Source organism: Bos grunniens, chromosome 14 (assembly GCF_055505025.1).
Source record: "Bos grunniens cultivar Pamir isolate PY7600 chromosome 14, Bosgru_T2T1.0, whole genome shotgun sequence".
Taxonomy (NCBI): Eukaryota; Metazoa; Chordata; class Mammalia; order Artiodactyla; family Bovidae; genus Bos; species Bos grunniens.
Window position 1 is genome coordinate 46720433 of NC_141178.1, and position 20697 is coordinate 46741129.

The 20697-nt window shown below is 39.9% G+C and overlaps 1 protein-coding gene across 1 annotated transcript in view; it reads left to right on the plus strand.

The window, feature by feature from the left end:
- The window catches only part of TRPA1 (transient receptor potential cation channel subfamily A member 1), a 55816-nt gene extending 38189 nt beyond the window's left edge, over positions 1-17627 (plus strand). Inside the window, exons 15-27 of the mRNA XM_086336564.1 lie at positions 1332-1425; positions 3345-3404; positions 3931-4029; positions 5716-5786; positions 6366-6528; positions 7665-7754; positions 9492-9661; positions 10216-10345; positions 10995-11177; positions 13345-13413; positions 13752-13865; positions 15825-15925; positions 16757-17627. Of these exons, the coding sequence (XP_086192690.1) occupies positions 1332-1425; positions 3345-3404; positions 3931-4029; positions 5716-5786; positions 6366-6528; positions 7665-7754; positions 9492-9661; positions 10216-10345; positions 10995-11177; positions 13345-13413; positions 13752-13865; positions 15825-15925; positions 16757-16961 (1549 nt within the window). The 3' untranslated portion in view covers positions 16962-17627. The remainder of the gene's footprint in view (positions 1-1331; positions 1426-3344; positions 3405-3930; positions 4030-5715; positions 5787-6365; positions 6529-7664; positions 7755-9491; positions 9662-10215; positions 10346-10994; positions 11178-13344; positions 13414-13751; positions 13866-15824; positions 15926-16756) is intronic.
- Positions 17628-20697: the final 3070 nt, after the last annotated feature.

Consider the following 20697-nt stretch of genomic DNA (forward strand, 5'->3'; position numbering starts at 1 on the left):
TTCTCAGGCTAACTCTGCCCTGACTCACCTGAACTTGCCTGAAGCTCTCCTGCCCAATGGAAACCCCCAAACTGGATGTTGGTGAAAATATTCTCCAAGGTAAATCCCTATTGTTACCAGTGCCAGGAAATGAAATTTCCTTTAGCCCATGATTTTGTGTGGCTGTGGGTTTTTTTAAACTGTACTCTAAGGAGTTTTAATGATGAAGTTGGAGGGTAGTTTGTCCCATGTCTCAAACATAATCTGTTCTATGTATTAGTCATCACAGATCGATTCTCACCAAGGCCCAGTGTCCCCCGGTAGTGGACTCAGAGATAAGCAATCTCATATTCATAGCAGACCAAGCCTGTGTTTTGGAGCATGGGAAGTCTCCAGGTCCCCTGGCCCATTTCCTTAGAAGCACTCATCAGTGCAACCTGGAGTTTTCTATTGATGGTACAGATATCCTAGATGGACTTTACTGATAGGGTTAACAGAAAATATGTCTGGGTAGCTTTTAGAACTAGCCTCCTATTACAAAGATAGGATCTTGGAGATAAATGGGCTCTTTTTTACTTCCTGTTATAGATTTCTTTCATTCTTGGTATCTTAAACATCTCCTTATCCTGTCCAACCAGATGGCAGTAAAGAAAGATGCAAATCTGCGATGTTCTCACAGAGCCCGTGCTTATTAATGTACTTAATACATGTTGTTCTTATTTAGTTGTGCAGTCATGTCCTGCTCTTTTGCAACCCAATGAACTGTAGCCCACCAGGCTCCTCTGTCCACGTGATTTCCCAGGCAACAATACTGGAATGGATTGCCATTCCCTTCTCCAGGGGATCTTCCCAACACAGGGACCGAACCCACTGTCTCCCGCTTGGCAGGCAGATTCTTTACTACTGAGCCACCTGGGAAGCCCTGACATATGTTACTTTGTAGTTTAATTCAATACATGATGTGTGCCTGGGTTAAAGGTAAAGTGTCATGCTCCCAGTACTATGTTGCTGTTGTATGTTTGTGAATGTGGGTATCTCCATACAGCATGACCAGCTTTGAAAGTAATGCCCCTTCATGACTTCAGGGGGAAATCAAGGTCAAAACCTACCTTCTTGAAAAGGCATTTAGATAAAGAGTCAGAACAGTGATTATAACAGCCATCCTTGAATTTGCACACATTTCTAATTTCCATGAATGAACAAGGACTCTATTGGATTGATTTCAGTTCACATATTGATTCCATTGGAACCAATCAGTTTCTCCTAAACATAATAATCTTGAATTTCAACTGGTAGTTCTGTTGTTGCACACAACAGAAAGTTTAAGAATTGTGTTTATTATTTTTTTACAGATGGGGAGAATGTTTCAAGGTTTTTAATCATTGTTCTCCTACCAATAGATGTCCAGTTATAGAACTGGTAGAATACCTCCCTGAATGCATGAAAGTAAGTTCTAAAAACAAAAATCCTTTGGGTATATGCTTGGCATGTAATAAAATGTGAAGATTTATTGTTGTAATTACAACCTAAACATAGTAATTTCCATCTTTAAAGTTAAGCGTCTAGTTTTATATAGGCTACAAGGGAATCTAGCCAACAAATTTGAGAAGGACCTACTTGGATTAAAAAATCCTGTTAGTGGTTACGTGCAATGTAGGAAAATATGTTAAACATATTTTTTTTATTCAAACAATCCAAGTCTAGAGCAGAGAGCACTAGTGGAGGTTGCCAGCTGAATAAAGCCTCTAGATGTGGGGGTTTGGGGGCATGCATGTGATTGTTTCAAATTTGCATCTATTAGTTGCAAACATGATTTCAGATTTTGTCACTCAGTAATTCCAGTTGTTTGGATCTGTCCTAATGAATAATCAGATGTATAGAAAGATTTATATGCAATGATGCTTCCTGGAGCATTATGAATAATAAAAAGTTATAAATATTCACATATGGAAAACATAGAAATTATTCCAAAATGCTAATAGGAATTACAGTTGTGATTATGATTTGGTTTTTCTTTTCTTCTTCATGTTACTATATATTTTCTAGTTCATTTTCTATAATGACTTGGTATTATTTTCGTATTATGAATTTTTTTTTTAACTAGGGGGAATTAAAAGTCTTTTAGTTTAGCCTCACATCACATATTTGTATAATAAACACAATCCTTCCCCCATGACCCTCCCCTTCCTCTGGTAGCCCAGCCTTCAGTTTGCCTACGCTGGTTATTACAAAGCTTTCAAACTGTAATAGCCAGGCCTGTGTCTGGTTCTTCCTTGCACAGCACAATTGACTGGACTTGTCTTTCTTTTTCATGATGTCTGTTATGACTCCTAGTACTGCTGCAGGGTCAAGATCAACAGAGACTGCCTCAAAATTTTTAAGTTGCCTTGGTGCTTGAGACCAGCCAGGACAGGCATGCCCTCCCAGTGGGGCCTGAGTTCCTGTGTCTCCCCTTCAGGGTGCTGTCTAACCCTCTACTGTTGTGTCCTGCAGGTGGGGTTGACCAGATGTCCCAGGAACTCTAAGGGACCCATTAATGGGGTTACCTGGGGCCTTGTGTCCACATCTGGTTTCAGGAGGGCAGACTGACTGGGCAGAGTTTCTTTCTCAGGATCATGATTTGGGGCCACCAGAAAGGTCCAAGCACACAGATTTGGGGTTACTCAAATTGTTTATGTAGTAGACAGGAACCACCACAAAATATTTGTCCCTACACTTCCCAGGGGAGGATCTAACGCTTAACTCTTAAGTGATTTCTCCCTTAACTGAGCATCTCGAGGGCCTCCAACTGTTTGTCATTATAATATCTGTGGCCTAACATCCTGTCCACACCACTTTGGATGTGAATTTTGTCAGTGTTGCTCAGTAAGCCAGGTACAGAAGCAAACATAATATTCCAGGATCAGGTACAGGATCAGATACAGAAGAAGCAACCTAGACTGTGGGAAGAACTCAGGACTCAGCTGGAAGGTCTCGGTTAGAGACAATTAAGTTATCACTAGAAGATGCTAAGCAAAGGAATCCTCAATCATCCACATATTTTCTAGGAACCCAGAAAGACATCAAGTTTTAGGCAAAGCAAATGGAATATTTCTTACCTAAAATTTAGTAAATGCAATTTCATTCTCAGGTGCGTATTTTTCTATATCACTTGGTGTTGCTGAGGCATGCAGTGGTACGTGTTAATTCTTCATGTTTTAGACTTTTTTCCTGAATGACTTAGATCATAGTGTACAAGACGTTGAGGTACAAGAAGCAAAGGAAGGGGAAGGTAATATCGTGGGTATTATTTTAGAAATGGGACCAAATTCCGTCTTGGATCTAGTCTCCTGCCCAATAGCTTTGCCAGTCTTTTTCTCTCAAAGGTACTTTTAGATTTTTGCGTGATGCCCTCCACAGAAGACAAGTCCTCCCAAGACTACCATGTAAGTTTATTTTATCATAATAACTTGAAATGCATTTTAACTCTTTAAGGAATAGTAAAAATAATGTTACTAGAACTCCAGAATCTCAAAAGATGGTAATTGTCTTCATTTCTCATATTATTATATTATCTACTTATGAGATAATTTTTCCCTTGGATCTTCAGTTTTCTCTCATGATTTAATTGTTTCTAACAGTTTTATTTAGCCTTATTATTTATATCTTTATATTTTCTTGTGTAATATTGCCTGAAGAATGAAATTCTAAAAGAGCTAAGTGGTCTTTCTAGAAGGCATTTTTCCCCACAACTAGAGAGTTATTAGAAAGGAATCAAATACCCTGTTGGCACATTTATTTTTTGAAATTAATACAGAATAGCTTATTTATTTTTCTTCAGGTTAAATGGCTCAACTTTATTTGAATCACTTAATTTTCAGCAGAATGATAGGGTTGCATATTTAATGTGTTAAGAAGGACTTTGGGGGCCTATGCTAGACTGCAATTTTTAAAAATTGTTATCTTCTACAGATCGAGTATAATTTCACATATCTTCAGTGTCCATTAGAATTCACCAAAAAAGGAACACCTGTACCGGACATCGTATATGAGCCTCTTTTAACTCTCAATGTAAGTCCACTATTTTCCTTATTCAGGTAGTTTCTACATGAATTCTGTGATGTTTTGGTATGATAGTTCCAGGAAGGAGTCTGGAGAGAATTCCAGATTTATGGTTTGATCTCTGTGTATGCCATGCAGCCTAACTCTTTATTTGTTAGTAAAGAAATCAATCATACAAAATGATTTGTAATTTGGTGCCCTTAAAGTTCCACACTGTTGATCACCTTAGTCCTAATGGTCATGCTAGACCTGCCCAACCCAGAATCCAATAAACCATAAACAACACAGGCTGACCATCAGCATCTGCTCCTACCTCCATCCACTTCAATGCAGACATACGTATATGAGTTTCCAACAGTATAAAAACCCCAGGAAAATGCAGGGGGTGACAGTTTACAGTCATCGATTCCAAATTCAGCTAACCACTGGCCTCCAGGGTAAACGCAAACCTCTCAGCAGCTCTTATATCCTTCTGGAAGAGTGAACCCAATCTGAAAGCAGGCACTAATCACACAGTTTGGACCCAAATTTCCCAAGAGACTGGATCCAAACCAGTTCTTATTCCAAAGAGTGCTTTTACATTTCTTGTAAGTGAGGTCATGAAAGCCATGCAGACAATCTGCTTCAGGATAAACCAGGAGTTTCAAACTCAAATAACTGCAGAGGAAAACAGGTATCAGATGAGTGGGTTTCTGGTCTAAAAGAACAGCAGCTACTAGTTTCAACAGATTTTAGCCACGTGGAGCAGCAGACTTGTGGTGTAAATATTGGCAACACAAAAGCTTGTGTGCATGTGAAAGAAAACATTTGAAGGCTGGATGGCAAATGGTGGTGTAGGATCCAGATTTGTTCTCTCTAATATAGTAACTGAGCCACATGTGACTGCTTAAATGAAAATTAATGAAAATTAAAATCAAGTTAAAAATTCATTACTTCATTTGCAGTAGCCATGTTTCAAGCCCTCAGAAGCCTATGTGGTTTGTAGTTCTTTTGCTCAACAGCATAGATATAGAAATTTTCATCACTGCAGAAAGTTCCATTGGACAGCACTGTTCTAGATCAATTAAGAACTTTCATTTACCTTAAATGAGTTAATTTCCCTACGTGGAAGGCTTTGATACAGACCATGGTACCAGCCATCACCTAATGTGAAATCTAAAAGGCTGGCTGATGGGAATTCCTGGCTGTCCAGTGGTTAAGACTCCCCCTTCCAAGGCAGGGAGGTGCCGGTTCACCGGTCCAATCCCTGGTCGGGGAGCTAAGATCCCACATGCCTCATGGCCAAAAAAAGCAAAACATAAAAAATAAACAATATTGTAACAAATTCAATTAAGATTTCAAAAATTGTCCACATCAGAAAAAACAATCTTTAAAAGGCTTACTGAGGACTTGGAGTGTGAAGGAAGAAGAGACATGTGGATTTTATGCCTGTAAGACTGGTGATGACAACTGACTTTCACATCTGTTCTATGCAAATAATTTTAGCATCTGTATAAAATGATTCTCTCTAGCTTGTGTTTTTTTTTAAAGAAATATATTCTTGATATAATTTTTGATTTTTCAAAGTTTCTAAAATAAGCAAGTGTTGTTTTGATAAAATCAAAATAAAGTTATAAAGCCAGCAAACAAAAAGCTGAGTTTATACTCAAGAGTTTAATGTGATTGTATTTTTATTGATCTTTCCTTATTTCTCAGGCAATGGTGCAACATAACCGCATAGAGCTTCTCAACCACCCTGTGTGTAAAGAATACTTACTTATGAAATGGTGGGTATTAAGTAGTGTTTCTTTTGAATGTTGCTCTCATTAAATTTATTTAAAATCTTGCAAAACAAAAAATAAACTGACCCAGTAATATTTGATTATAAAAAAATCTTCTAAATAATTTTAATGGTATCTGAATACTTTATTACTTTTAATGTTTTATACTTTAAAAAGAAATATGTCAAAGGCAAATTTTGGTATTAAAATGTTGATATTAATTTATCTTTGGCATTAAATGAAATATTTGGGGGGATCATTATATAAAACACAAAGGAGCATTCCTGGGCTCTGCAGTTTGGCAGACAATGAAGTAACAAGAGTATTCCTGGGAAGAGCATTCAACTTGGAGTCAGAGCTAAAGTTCCTTCCATTAATTGGTGAGAGGTTTAAAGTAAGTCATAATTTCCTAGGAAGTCATGATTCCTTTTCTGGAAATGAAAAAGGCGAATTCCAAAATCTTTCAAGTTCAATGAACTTATCAAATACATTTCCAGAAGAGACTATAACTCCTGTTTCTGCAGGTATCTTAACTGAATATTTGTGGTTGAAACTACTCAGTTGTGGTTTGCTTATGTTTTGTAGGTTGGCTTATGGGTTTAGAGCCCATGTTTTGAACCTAGGATCTTACTGTCTTGGTCTGTTTCCCATGACCTTTCTTGTTGTCAGTATCAGACCAGGTATGGCTTTCAACTCAACTGGAATCATCAATGAAACTAGTGACCATTCAGAAATTTTAGACACCAAGGTATCTTCAATTGGTTTTTATATTCCAACTTTTTAAAACAAGAGATTTTCAGAACTGTGGGCATTTTTTCTTTAGAAAACACTTTAACCTCATAATAAATCTGAACTATCAAGACTTTGTTTAATACAAAGAGCTTATAGAATTCATATATGTAGCAACTTCTAAAACCCTTTGTAGAATGAGAGGGAATATAAATAAATAGATCAATAAAAGAGCTTATCAACTAACAAAAGGAATTGACATGTATGAGAGCCAGTGTACCTCACATGTATAAGGTGACATGTACCTGGCTTAGATGGGTGCTGAAGTATAAAAATTTAAAATAGGATATACAAGGAAGAGGGCTTCCCTGGTAGCTCAGCTGATAAAGAATCTGCCTGCAATGCAGGAGACCCTGGTTAGATTTCTGGGTCAGGACAATCCCCTGGAGAAGGGATAGGCTACCCACCTCAGTATTCAAGGACTTCCCTGGAGGATCAGATGGTAAAGAATCTGCCTTCAATGCGGGAGACCTGGGTTTGATCCCTGGGTTGGGAAGATCCCCTGGAGGAAGGCATGGCAACCCACTCCAGTATTCTGGCTTGGAGAATCCCCATGGACAGAGGAGCCTGGCAGGGTACAGTCCATGGGGTCGCAAAGAGTCGGACATGACTGAACAACTAAGCATATACAAGGAAGCAGATTTCTAGCTGCCAAGGATACTGGGGAGGGGGAAATGATGTTTAGCAGGGACAGTATTTCCATTTGGAGATAATGAAACAGGCATGGAACTAGGTAATAGCTGTATAACATTGCGAATGTACTTCATGCCACAGAATTGTATGTTTTAAAAGGTAACTCTATATGTAAAATGTAACATTTTTGAAATGTAAATTTTATGTTATATGTATTTTACCACAGTTAAAGAATATTATATAGATCCTTTAGAATTCAATTGGCAACCTCTATTAATAAAGACATTATGAAATGACTGTGTTGTCTTTATATTGGCATCACAGGAGTTTTCTGTTTAAAGCAAAAATGGACAGTACCTAGAAATAAAAGCAGATAAAAACAAATGTTTAATAGTGAAAATGATGAAGAAAAGTGTTGTTTTCTTTGATATCCTTTATAACTGTTTATCTTTTTTGTTTCAGAATTCCTTTGCTATAAATTTCTGTATGATTTTAGTTTTGCTATCAAGTATATTAGGTTACTGCAAAGAAGTGGCCCAAATTTTCCAACAGGTACATGATATGTTTTATATCTTTACAGTAGCAAATATTTTAATATGCAAAATATAGATTAATTGCTAAACAATTTATGTCAGAATAAAATCACATAGCTGGATGAATGTATAAATCAGAAATACCAAGTATAAACTCTTAAAAATGTAGAAATTACATGATTTCAGATAAGGCTCCTGCATTGGATGGTGCCTATTTGATTTATCTGAAGCAAGTGGTTCCAGTTTTATTAGTACGTATGTGTCTACCCAGCTTCGATGAACTTTTGGAAGACTTTTCTGTTTTCTCTGAGATATATTTCATATTTTGCTAACACACAGATTTTTTCAATTTGATAATTTTAAGTGTCACTGTTTACAGAGATAATTTAGGTGTAACTGTTTATTTGGCTTAAGACTCCATTTCAAATGGATCTTTGAATTCCTTTCCTAATAGGAATGCTTTACTTTATTAGATAAAATTTCAAGTTACAATGAAATTGGGGAACGTTTCTATTGCATAATTTTTACAGGTGTCTCAGTGGTAAAGAATCCGCCTGCCAATCCAGGAGACTCAGGTTTGATCCCTGGGTAGGGAAGATCCCCTGGAGAAGGAAATGGCAACCCACTCCAGTATCCTTACCTGAGAAATCCCATGGACAGAGGAGCCTGACCTGCTACAGTCTGTGGAGTCACAAAGAGTCAGACATGACTTAGCAACTAGACAACAATGACAACAATGTCTTTTTAAATAGGTGAACACACATTCAGATCAGACCCAAGGTTTATATAAATTATGTGTAGGTCTTTGATGCAGTTGATAAATGGCATCAATCATTTATCTCTCAGGGTAGAGGCTTTAAGTCTCTCATTATTCATTTTTTGGTATAATTTTGTGTTTTTTATAAGTCATATAGCTTTTATACAATGCCTCATTTTCTGAAAGAATTTACTATATTACATGATATAAGCACAAGGATATTTGCATTAAAGAATGTTAGTAGTAATAACAGTGCTTTGCATTTGTCTGATATTATACATCACAAGTACACACACACACACACATTTCCACTAAATTGTCACAACTCTGAGAGTTAAGACTGTGTTGTTCCACGGTTCCTTAAATGATTTAGGGCATATTATTTAATATCTCTTGTCATTATTTTTATTTTTTAAAGATGAGAATTACAAATGATAGTTTATATTGAACTGTAAAGTTGTATGATTTTTTTATTAGTTTTGGTCTCCACAGTTCCTTATTGATATGTAAATTATCTACCCTATAGGAAATCTGATGCTCAAAACATGAAATATTTAAGAATAGATGACACCAAATCATTATGGTAATTAAGTCTTAGCACCCCAAACCTCCTTAGAAGCAGCTTTAGTTCATTTTCCTGAGAAATCCATGTGCATGTCCTTATATAGACAGAAAGGAATTACTAAAACAACTTGCACCCCACAGGAGTTTCCTTAAGATGCAGTGAACTTTATGAGTAAAGCCTCAAAACTTATAGAATTGCTTAGGCTCCCAAAATGCCAGGTCAGCAGGAGAGGCTGGGGCACCTCTAATACTGATCTGTACCCAAGACTCTGAATTAAGTCCAGGATGGCAAGAGCTGGTGGCCCCTTGGTCATAAACTTCTCACCAGCTGTAATGCTGGAAAAATGTTGTTACTGGTTACATATATATAACCATCCATAAGTTGCCAGGTTTCAGGCTCTACGTGTGGTAATTCTTTATTCTTTGCAACCCCAGAAAAGGAATTACTTTTTGGATAAGGACAACGCAGCCGAATGGATCATCTACACAACCAGCATCATATTTGTGTCACCCTTGTTCATCAGGATACCAGCATACGTGCAGTGGCAGTGTGGAGCAGTTGCTATTTTCCTCTATTGGATGAACTTCTTACTGTATCTTCAGAGGTAAAACTAGCTTGAATGACTTCTACATCCTTTGTTGTTGTAGTTGTGTAGTCACTAAATCACGTCCGACTCTTTGCAACCCCATGACCTGTAGCCCGCCAGGCTCCTCTGTCCACAGGAATTCCCAGGCAAGAATACTGAGTGGGTTGTCATTTCCTTCCCCAGGGCATCTTCCCGACTCAGGGATAAAACCCATGTCTCTTGCGTCTCCTGCATTAGCAGGCGAATTCTTTACCACTTCACCACCTGGGAAGCCCGTAAGCAATTGGTAGCATTGATACTGGGAAGCTGTGAATAATTTTCAGTGGCCAAGTGGTAAAACAATTCAAGATAAACGTTAGGAAGAAGTGAAAACAAAAGAAACAGAGCAGTTTGACAGTTTGAAAATAAAAGGCTTGACTCTTCACAAGTTCTCGTGTCCCTGTGTGAAAGTAGATGGCCTCAATGATCTCATCTATGAACCTTAGTACCTGGTGCCTCATTAACTATTGACACTGAATGAAATTCAGTTTCAGCACAAAAGTGAATAAATGTAATTTTCAAAACGTCCCTAGATTTGAAAAGTGTGGAATTTTTATCGTGATGTTGGAGGTGATCATGAAAACTCTGTTGAAATCGACAATTGTGTTTGTCTTCCTTCTCGTGGCTTTTGGACTCTGCTTTTATGTGCTCCTGAATATCCAGGTGAGGTATTTGCATGAGTCGTTGATTTTGTTGCTGTGAATACTGGGAATACATATTTATACTTAAATCTTAATGGTGTACAAAATTCATAATAACCTCACAATATTTGAATATTTTTTATCTGATATAATAGCATTCACATGGTTTTTATCACAGGGAAAAGTAAATGACTTTTTCCATTGTCAGGAAGTTTATGTGTAGTGCATGATGATTTGTTACATGTGCAGAAAAGATCTTTCTGATGACTTTTGTTGTTGCTGTTGTTGTTTAGTCACATCCGACTCTTTCGTGACAATATCAACTGTAGCCCACCAGGCTCTTCTGTCTATGGGATTTCCCAGGCAAGATTACTGGGGTGGGCTGCCATTTCCTCCTCCAGGGGATCTTCCCAACCCAGGGAATGAAGCTGTGTCTCCTGCTTGGCAGGCAGATTCTTTACCACTGAGCCACCAAGGAAGCCCTTTTGATGACTTTACCACCAGTTTGTTAGTATTAATAGTTCTTATTACTGTATTTCAGTAGCATATTCTTATGACTATTTTTTAAAAAAGTATTTTAAATGTGATTTCTATCATTTTACTCTCTAGGGAACATTTTTTTTCATTATATACAATTTGAATTTCATTTTCCCCTTACTATCTTTTCCCAGGATGCTTTCAGCTCTCCATTCCTTTCTATAATCCAGACCTTCAGCATGATGCTAGGAGACATCAATTATCACGATGCCTTCCTAGAGCCATATTTGAAGAATGAACTGGAGTATCCACTTCTCTCCTTTGTACACCTTATCATATTCACCATGTTCGTCCCAATTGTCCTCATGAATTTACTTGTAAGTAATTTATACTATTGTTTGCTGTCAGTAGATCACTTGGGACATTTAAGAATGATAATGCTTCGTAGCCTCTTTTGTCTCCTTTCACGAAGGGAGAAGAGGAACTGCTATAAAATTCATTCATTCAACATTCATTAGTACCTGGGGCGAGCCAGGCAGTGTGAGGTTAGGAGATGCTAAGATGCATCTATTTGGCAAATATTTACCAAGAATCTACAAAAATGCCAGACACTGATCCAGGCCCAACAGCGGTGAACAAAACAGACCAATACCCAGCCCTGACGTGACTATAAACTTGTCATGAGGATGAGTAGTAAACAAATAAATGTGTAGCCTGACATCACCCCTAAATGCCATGAAGAAGTACAAAGTATCGACAGAGTAATAAGGTAATGATGAATGGTGAGTGCCGCTTTGCAGTTGGGCTGAGGGTCAGAGGTTAGGCAGAGACCTTCATGGAGTGGAAGATTAAGACCTCATCTCTGCCCTAGAATTTCTCATTGACCCTCTAGAGATTCAAGCAGGGAAGAGTCGCTCATGCAGAGGGCGTCGGCAGCATTCAGCTGCCACGTCTGAGCCAGTCAGAGCCTGGATGACCTCAGCAGACACAGGTGTTTTCTTCCACAGAGAGTGTGCTCCAGCCACAGGCATCTTGGTTGATGCAGACAGAAATACATCCCAATTCAGGGTCCATGGGGAGCCTTCACTGGCAAAATTGTTACTGAATGTGTGGCTGTCCATAGAAATAAATATTTATAGATAAATAAATTAAATGGACAAGCACACATTCAGTACATTTTGTCTGAATCTGACTATATAGCAGAGACTGTGCTAGGCTGTGTTGGTGGAAAAAATAATAACAATACAGACTACTTAATGTTTTGATTCATTCTGTTGTTGAGTCACTAAGTCGTGTCTGACTCTTGCAGTCCCATGGACTGTTCTAAGCACTGGGCATACGGTGGTGTCCTGGGCAGACAGAGTCCTTCTCTCATGGAGTTCACTTGACTCTGAGCTCCTTGAGAGCACGGACTGGTTTTTTCTCTCTGGCTATTGCCTGTAGAAGGCTAATTTGGCATAGACAGGTATGAAGTTCCTAACAAGTGATAAGAGAGTGAGTGAATGTAGCTGATTTAATTCAGGTTCAGTAGAAGGCAATGGCACCCCACTCCAGTACTCTTGCCTGGAAAATCCCATGGATGGAGGAGCCTGGTAGGCTGCAGTTCATGGGGTCACTAGGAGTTGGATACGACTGAAGGACTTCACTTTCACTTTTCACTTTTCACTTTCATGCATTGGAGAAGGAAATGGCAACCCACTCCAGTGTTCTTGCCTGGAGAATCCCAGGGACAGGGGAGCCTGGTGGGCTGCCGTCTATGGGGTCGCACAGAGTTGGACACAACTGAAGTGACTTAGCAGTAGCAGCAGAACTGAGCTGACAGCTTACCTCACTTAATTCTACCTAGCTGTGGATTTCTAGAGGGAGATTTTATCAGAGCCTCACCTACCTTTAAAGTGTACCTTTTCCTCCCAAAATATATGGAAGATATAAATTCCTTCCATTCCCTCAGTTTAATGTTTTAGCTTTTCCATGTTGTCAGGTCACTCTTGTTTCCCTCAAGTGCTCAACTCCTGGAGTTTGCAACCATTTTGCATGGCTACACCAATCCCAGGCTTCCCTTGTGGCTCAGCTGGTAAAGAACCCGCCTGCAATATGGGAGACCTGGGTTTCTATCCCTGGGTTGGGAAGATCCCCCGGAGAAGGGAAAGGCTACCCACTCCAGTATTCTAGCCTGGAGAATTCCATGGACTATATGTAGTCCATGGGGTCTCAAAGAGTCAGACACGGCTGAGTGACTTTCACTTCACCCCTGTCTTGTCCAAAAGTAACATATTTTCATTTTAAGTTACGATGAAGTGCAGGTTAATCTGTGTGCCCTCACTTTTCATGAGAACACGTATGACTACTGGACCCACTGATGTGACCACCACTGTTGCAAAGGTCTACAGGCTTTTGCAGGCTTCTGTACGGCATGTAAGCACAGTGTCTTGAGGCCCTGCTAGTAAATTTCAAGCCCACTCTGCCTGTAGTCAAAGGGACAACACACAGACTTTTAGATGAGTCATTAAACCAATAGTGATTCGCTGCCCTGTTGTCCTTCAGATTGGTTTGGCAGTTGGTGACATTGCTGAGGTCCAGAAACATGCACTGTTGAAGAGAATTGCCATGCAGGTAAGTGTTCTATTCCATCATGACTTACTGAACTCACTAATGACTTCCCAATTATTCATGGATAAACACTGCTGATTTCTGAGAACACAGTTATTTAATACAGGCATTGTCTGAGCCCTGAGAGGCACCCCACCCTGCCGGTTCTTTGTGTCAGTGGAGCATTCCTGCTCTGGTCTGAGAGTCAGTAATCATGAAAAAGATTTCCCCCAACAACCTCAGCAGAGAAACTGGGTAATTGCCTGAGCCTCTTTCTATGTTGGCATTTGGCCAGCCAGGTAGTTAGAGGCTGGACCAAGAACGTCACTGATTCTTGTCAATAAATCCCAAACGTACTTTAGGTGGAACTTCACACCAGCTTGGAGAAGAAGCTGCCGCTCTGGTTCCTACACAAAGTTGATCAGAAATCCATCATCGTGTATCCCAACAGACCCAGATACAGCAGAGGGATATTAGTAAGTACATGTGACAAATACTGTCATCAATCACATGATATTGACATTCATTCTTTGTGTTATCCCTAAGGGTGCCTGTTTATGGGCAAAGTTCCCATCTTCCAAGTGGCTCATCCATAGCCTCCATGTTAAATACGTACCACATCCCCCCAGTGAGAGCAGAGGGTGGGTGGACCAGTGTAGGTATACTTCATTTCTTCTTCCTAGTCACATGTGACTTACATATGTGTGCAGATATGTGTGTACATATATAGAATACATGTGTATATATACACAGCTACTTACACACACAGGGAGAGTGTGCTATTGCTATTGCTAAGTCACTTCAGTCGTGTCCGACTCTGTGTGACCCCATAGACGGCAGCCCACCAGGCTCCCCTGTCCCTGGGATTCTCCAGGCAAGAACACTGGAGTGGGTTGCCATTTCCTTCTCCAATGCATGAAAGTGAAAAGTGAAAGGGAAGTCACTCAGTCGTGTCCGACCCTCAGTGACCCCATGGACTGCAGCCTTCCAGGCTCCTCCATCCATGGGATTTTCCAGGCAAGAGTACTGGAGTGGGGTGCCATTGCCTTCTCCACAGGGAGAGTGTACATTACAGAAAATATACAAAGTATCAAAGACTGGACAAGGCTATTGCATTATGATGGAAAAGAAACTTATACTAACAGTCAGAAGTACTGGATTCTAATTCTTTCTGAGTTCTTCATAGGTTGAGTATCCATTATGTAGTTATAAATGATAAGGTCAATCTCAGTATGGGCTTAGGCTTTATTCTGCACTACATTATTTTTGTTTGATTTCTCTCATAAAAATGTGGTTGCCATCACCACTGAAACACAGAAAGCTCAGCAGCTAATTCTCTGGCCTGGAGCTCATTGAGTTCCAGGCTCCTGTAGCCAACGGTCTATATGACATCTTCTCTGGTGTATCTCCAAGGTACCTCAAATACTGCTGTTCAGAACAAACTCATGCAAAGCACACTTATGATCTCTACTCCTCTTGTTTCACCTCCTCCCAACATCCCCTACAGGGAGAGGTTGAAACCATCCCATCTTTTCCCAGACCTTCATGTTTCACTGGATGTCAGCACCATTCATTTGCCTGTGAGAGATGTCGTCCATCTCCTTTCCCTTTCTCACCTTCACACCCAATCGATCGCACATTTGGTCCACATGACTTCCCATGTGGCCTGTGCAAGTGGCCATCCTCTCCTGCCTGGATGGCTACAATTACCTCATTCCTGGTCCTTTCACACCTGCCCTTGACCCTTTGTGGTGCACTTATGGTTTAAAAGACATTAAAAAGCTAACAATATTGTAAAGCAATTATCCTCCAATTAAAAATACATAAATTTAAAAAATATGTATAAAAAGCAAAAAATCCTATGATAAACCATTATGGAAAAGAATAGTTAAAAAATGTGTATGTAAGTATAATCAAATCACTTTGCTGTACAGCAGGAATTAACAACATTGTAAATCAACTACATTTCAAGAAAAATAAATAAGAAAAAAGACACTAAATTAAAAAAAAAACCTGTATTTCAGAAATTTCCCCATGTGACATTAAGTTGTGTTGGATAATGGTGCAGAGCAGTTTGAGAGAAATAACAACCAATCATGTGTGGAATTCTGCTATTTGTGTTGGATGTTTTTAATGAGAAAATATAATATGGTTCAGTCACACCTTTTCCTAAACAATCCCCTATTCCAGTTTATTCCACCTTCTATATTAACTATACATCTTATACATCCCTCAGTTACATGTGTGACTTCATTTTATGGCTGTGTGTATTTGTCTACTTCTATCAAGAGGCTGTGAGCTCCTTGAGGGCCATGATTGTGTCTCTGAATATTTGTGCTGGCATGCCCAGCTTGTAGCTGACTGATGGCACCTGTTCAGGAACTAGTTCTTGAATGGAGTTCTACCTGAATAACTGTTAATCTCTTATCCCATAGCGTGGTGTATTTCATTATATCTTTTGCCCCCATGAAACAAGACAAGAAATACCAAATGTTGATACATCTTTAGAAACAGAAATAATGAAACAAAAGTACCGGTATGTATTTTTCCTTTTATCTATATTAAAAAAATTTAACACTCTTAATGATGAATAGTAAAAGTCTATATTGTCTAATTGTGTTTATCTATATTGTCATGCTTTAATTGATGATGTGGCTAGTATACTGAGAATTTTGAGACTGTTTCTTTTTAGACCCAACAACTGACTTGCTGCTACTGACAGGTCATTTTGCCCAACAGTATCCTAAACTGCATTCTTCATCAGCTGTCTGAATTCTTACATCAAAACTCTATAAGCTTTGAGGATCCCTGGAGAAACTATGCAGTGTTCAGTGGTGAAGCCTGAGGGCTTCAGGGCTAATTTACCTGCTTTCAAAGACCTATTCAACTGTTTTCTAACTACATGATCCTAGGCAAGGTGTTTAACCTTCCTGTGCAACTAACTGTGTTTTAATCTTTAAAATGGGGATGAAAATTAAACTTCAGAGAACCACTTAAACTTTTAAAATATGTATTCATTAAGAGGATCATGACTACTGAAAGTGAAGTGATAGTCACTCAGTCGAGTCCAACTCTTTTCTACCTTATGGACTGTAGCCTGCCAGGCTCCTCTTCCCATGGGATTTCTGTCCATATTCTTTCCAGGCAAGAATACTGGAGTGGAGTGCATTTTCCTTCTCCAGGGGATCTTCCCAACCCAGGGACTGAAGCCAGGTCTCCTGCAGTGCAGGCAGATTCTTAACCATCTGAGCCACCAGGGAAGCCCTTGGTACAGTTAATCTGATCTAGAACCCAGTATGAAGGTTTTCTGTACTCAAGGACTGGAAGGATAATTGAAAATTAACCCATGAAATGTATTTCCTTTCAGGCTGAAGGATCTCAGTTCTCTTCTGGAAAAACAGCATGAGCTTATTAAACTCATCATTCAGAAGATGGAAATCATCTCTGAGACAGAGGATGAAGATTACCACAGTTCTTTTCAAGACAGGTTTAAGAAACAGCAGTTAGAACAAAGGAATAGCAAATGGAATTGTGTATTGAGGGCGGTAAAGGCAAAAACACACAGCCCTTAAGTATTAGTTGTCCAACTGTGCAATGGATTCCTGATGGTCAGATGGGGGGTTATGTGACTTACTGGGTCTACATTCCAATTTGACAAGAGTGAAGAAAAAGCAGAAATATGATTCTGATTTCACTATATGTGAAATCATGGTTCCTGTATTCTATATAAAAGGTAGACTCTCTGTTTCTCTTCATATTTTCTGCCAGTCACTATGTACAGGGATTATCCTTGCTAATAAGTTCAGGTTGGACTTTACCTCGAATTATCTGAGTGGGTAGAAAGCTCATTTACTAGAACACACATTGTAATGATAAGGAGTAATATGTGTAATAACTATTAAGCTAGAATACAAATGTCAATACTGGATCCCTGCTTAATAATTTACAGTAGGGAAATGCATTAGACAATGAAGTATTGAATTAGATCCTACCACTTGGTATTAAAACGCTGTGTTGAAAAACTCTGTGCATGGAATCCTGTGTGCTGTGTTCCCACCAGAATAAATTCCCCACCTTCAGGCTGTTCCTAACACACCTGATGTCACGTTGAGATGAGGCCCCAATTAATAGACCTTCTGTTATACATGAATTTTACTATATGTAGCGTCTGTTATTTCTGTATATTTTGTTTGCTGCTGATGACAATAAATGTAAAATCTATATAGTTACCCCAGGGATTATTGTGTAAGCCTTCTATTATTAATACATTTATTTTTGAGATTTGCAAAAACACCTCCATCATCTATGTCCTTTTTCTTTTGATGTCCAGTACAAAGTGTGATCAACGCCTCATCATTGATCTTTCAAAGTCCTTCTCTTGTTTCATTTTCCTCTTCGCCTCAAGTCTCATGGTACTCCCTGCCCAGGAAACACCCTCTTTAATGAACGTCTTTGACCGGGTATGCATTTTTGTGTTGTGTTGAACAGTGTTAAGTTTGGGGTGTGTTTTTACTTACATAGGTGATTTGCTATGCCCTCTTTCTTACTTCTTATTCTTACTTACTTCTTGTTCTCTTGCTTACTTCTTTCCATTGGATATTATGTCTGCAGGACATAACTGAGTTGCCCCCTGTCCAGTGAGTAAGAACTCTGACAGCTGCTCACTGTCATGGTGTACACCCCGCAGAGGACTCATCTCTGCTCCAGAGATGGACACAGTGGTGTCCTCCCTCTTCCTCCATCACACACATTCCCAGACACTGTCATACAAACAGGTCGAGTGCTGAGAGACAATATATATTATGAAAAAAACAGACATAGAGAATAGACTTGTGAACACAGCAGGGGAAGGAGAGGTTGAGACGAAATGAGAGAGTAGAATTGAAACACATACATTACCATATGTAAAACAGATAGCTAATGGGAAGAGCACCAAAGAACTGATTCTTTCAAACTGGTGCTGGAGAAGACTCTTGAGAGTCCCTTAGACAGCAAGGAGATCAAACTAGTCAATCCTAAAGGAAATCAACCGTGAATATTCATTGGAAGGACTGATGCTAAAGCTCCAATACTTTGTCCACCTGATGCAATGTGCCAACTCATTGGAAAAGACCCTGATGATGGGGAAGATTGAGGGTAGGAAGATAAGGGGGCAACAGAGAGTGTGATTGTTGGATGGCATCACTGACTCAATGGACATGAGTTTGAGCAAACTCAGGGAGATAGTGAAGGACAGGGAAGCCTGGTGTGCTGCAGTCCATGGGGTCATAAAGAGTTGAACATGACTGAACAACAACAACAATGGGGAGAAGCTGTATAATACAGGGAGCTCAAGCTGGTGCTCTGTGACAACCTAGAGGGGTGGGATGGGGTGGTGGGTGAGAGGGAGGTTCAAGAGGGAGGGGACATATGTATACTTATGACTGATTCACATTGTTGTACGCCAGAAACCAACATAACATTGTAAAGCAGTTATTCTCCAATTAAAACAAAACAAAACAAAACACTTCATGGTTTCCCATCTCCATACCTCTTACTATCGCTCTTCCACCCAGAATGTCCTCTGCCTCCTCTCTCCAGCTTTTTTCCACTTCAGTTTAAATGGCTCCTCCACCTAGAAGTCTTTCCTAATGCCCCAAGATGGTGCTCCCTGCTTCCTTTGAACTGGAGACTTGATTTCTCCTTTGCCACTTCTGTCTGTTGCACTGACCACTAAGGGGTAGACTCTTGAGGTCAGTGATTGACTATCATGAATAGTCTCAAGCAATCTAAAGAATTCCATCCTGTTTCTTTTTTCTTTTTATCCTGTCTGGTTTCTGGCACAGGGCCTTGAGTAATGGATAATAACAGATGCTCAATGAAAAATCAGGGAAAATAATAAACAGTATAAGCCTGAGAGATACTGTAAGAAAACTGGTCCAGCCTGCCTCTGAAAAGCAGTTTAGTGCCCCTATTCTGTTGACTCTTGTCCTAGAGAAGTTGAATGATTTTCCTCTAACTGGTGGAAGAAACACTGAAACACCACTTTTCTGCCTTTTTTTCACTGTGTCAATCTGCATTAATCTTGTATTAATACTTCCCCGGTAGCTCAGCTGGTAAAGAATCCACCTGCAATGCAGGAGACCCCAGTTCGATTCCTGGGTCAGGGAGATCCCCTGAAGAAGGGATAAGCTACCCACTTCAGTATTCTTGGGCTTCCCTGGTGGCTCAGATGGTAAAGAATCCACCTGCAATGTGGGAGACGTGGGTTTGATCCCTGGGTTGGGAAGATCCCCTGGAGGAGGGCCTGGCAACCCACTCCAGTTTTCTGGCCTGGAGAATCTCCATGGACAGAGGAGCCTGGTGGGCTACAATCCATGGGGTCGCAAGGAATTAGACATGACTGAGCGACTAGGCACACATATTGAGGAAGAAAGCTCTAGGAAGAGAAAATTACAACTTCAGTTGTTGTTCAGCTGTTTTTAAAAATTGGTAGAGAAGGGAAGGAGGAGAGGGGTGATTATAGCTCCTGAAAAGGAAGGACAGTATGTCAGTACCGACAAAACCTGAAGGGAGGGTCTCACCAGCACTTTCTACACAAGCTGCAAGAATCTAATTGTGAAGCAATACTGAAGCTCAGGAATCTGTGAGAATAACAACCAACTCTGCTACAGCCCCTCAGACAGTTGTTCTCGAACTCGAATTCTTCATCAGGACCTTCTGTGGACGTGGTCCAGGGACAAAGCAGGATCCTCAGTTTAATCCCCGTTAAGGACTTTGAAAAAAAAAGGAACATATGGGAGACAAATCAAGTAGCTACAAATTGACTCAGTAAAGGCCAACACTGTCCAGCTCAGTCAAGAGTCACATTCTGTACAGACACAAAGCTTTGATTCTGAAGAGGCCAAAGTTGTCTGACGAAACCATAGTAGAGACAAGCCCGAAGTGGGGTTGAAAAGTGCAGACATCTTTGCTTTCAGAACACCTCAGGCAGACACAAGAGCTTTTGTGCTGTGTGCTCAGTCGCTTCAGTCCTGTCCAACTCTTCTGCGACCTTATGGACCACAGCCCGCCAGGCTCCTCTGTCCATGGGATTCTTCAGGCAAGAATACTTCAGTGGGTTGCCGTGCTCTTCTCCAGGGGATCTTCACGACCCAGGGATCAAACCCACATCTCTTATGTTCACAACCAGATAAACTAGCAAGTCCCAAATTTACTGTGATGTGGGGTGGTGTCCTCAGCCACTGAGATACAGATTAGGTCCTCGGAAGGAAGGAAACCAGCAAGCCCAACGGCAGTCTTCAGCTAGGGACTCAAAGTCTCTTCCAC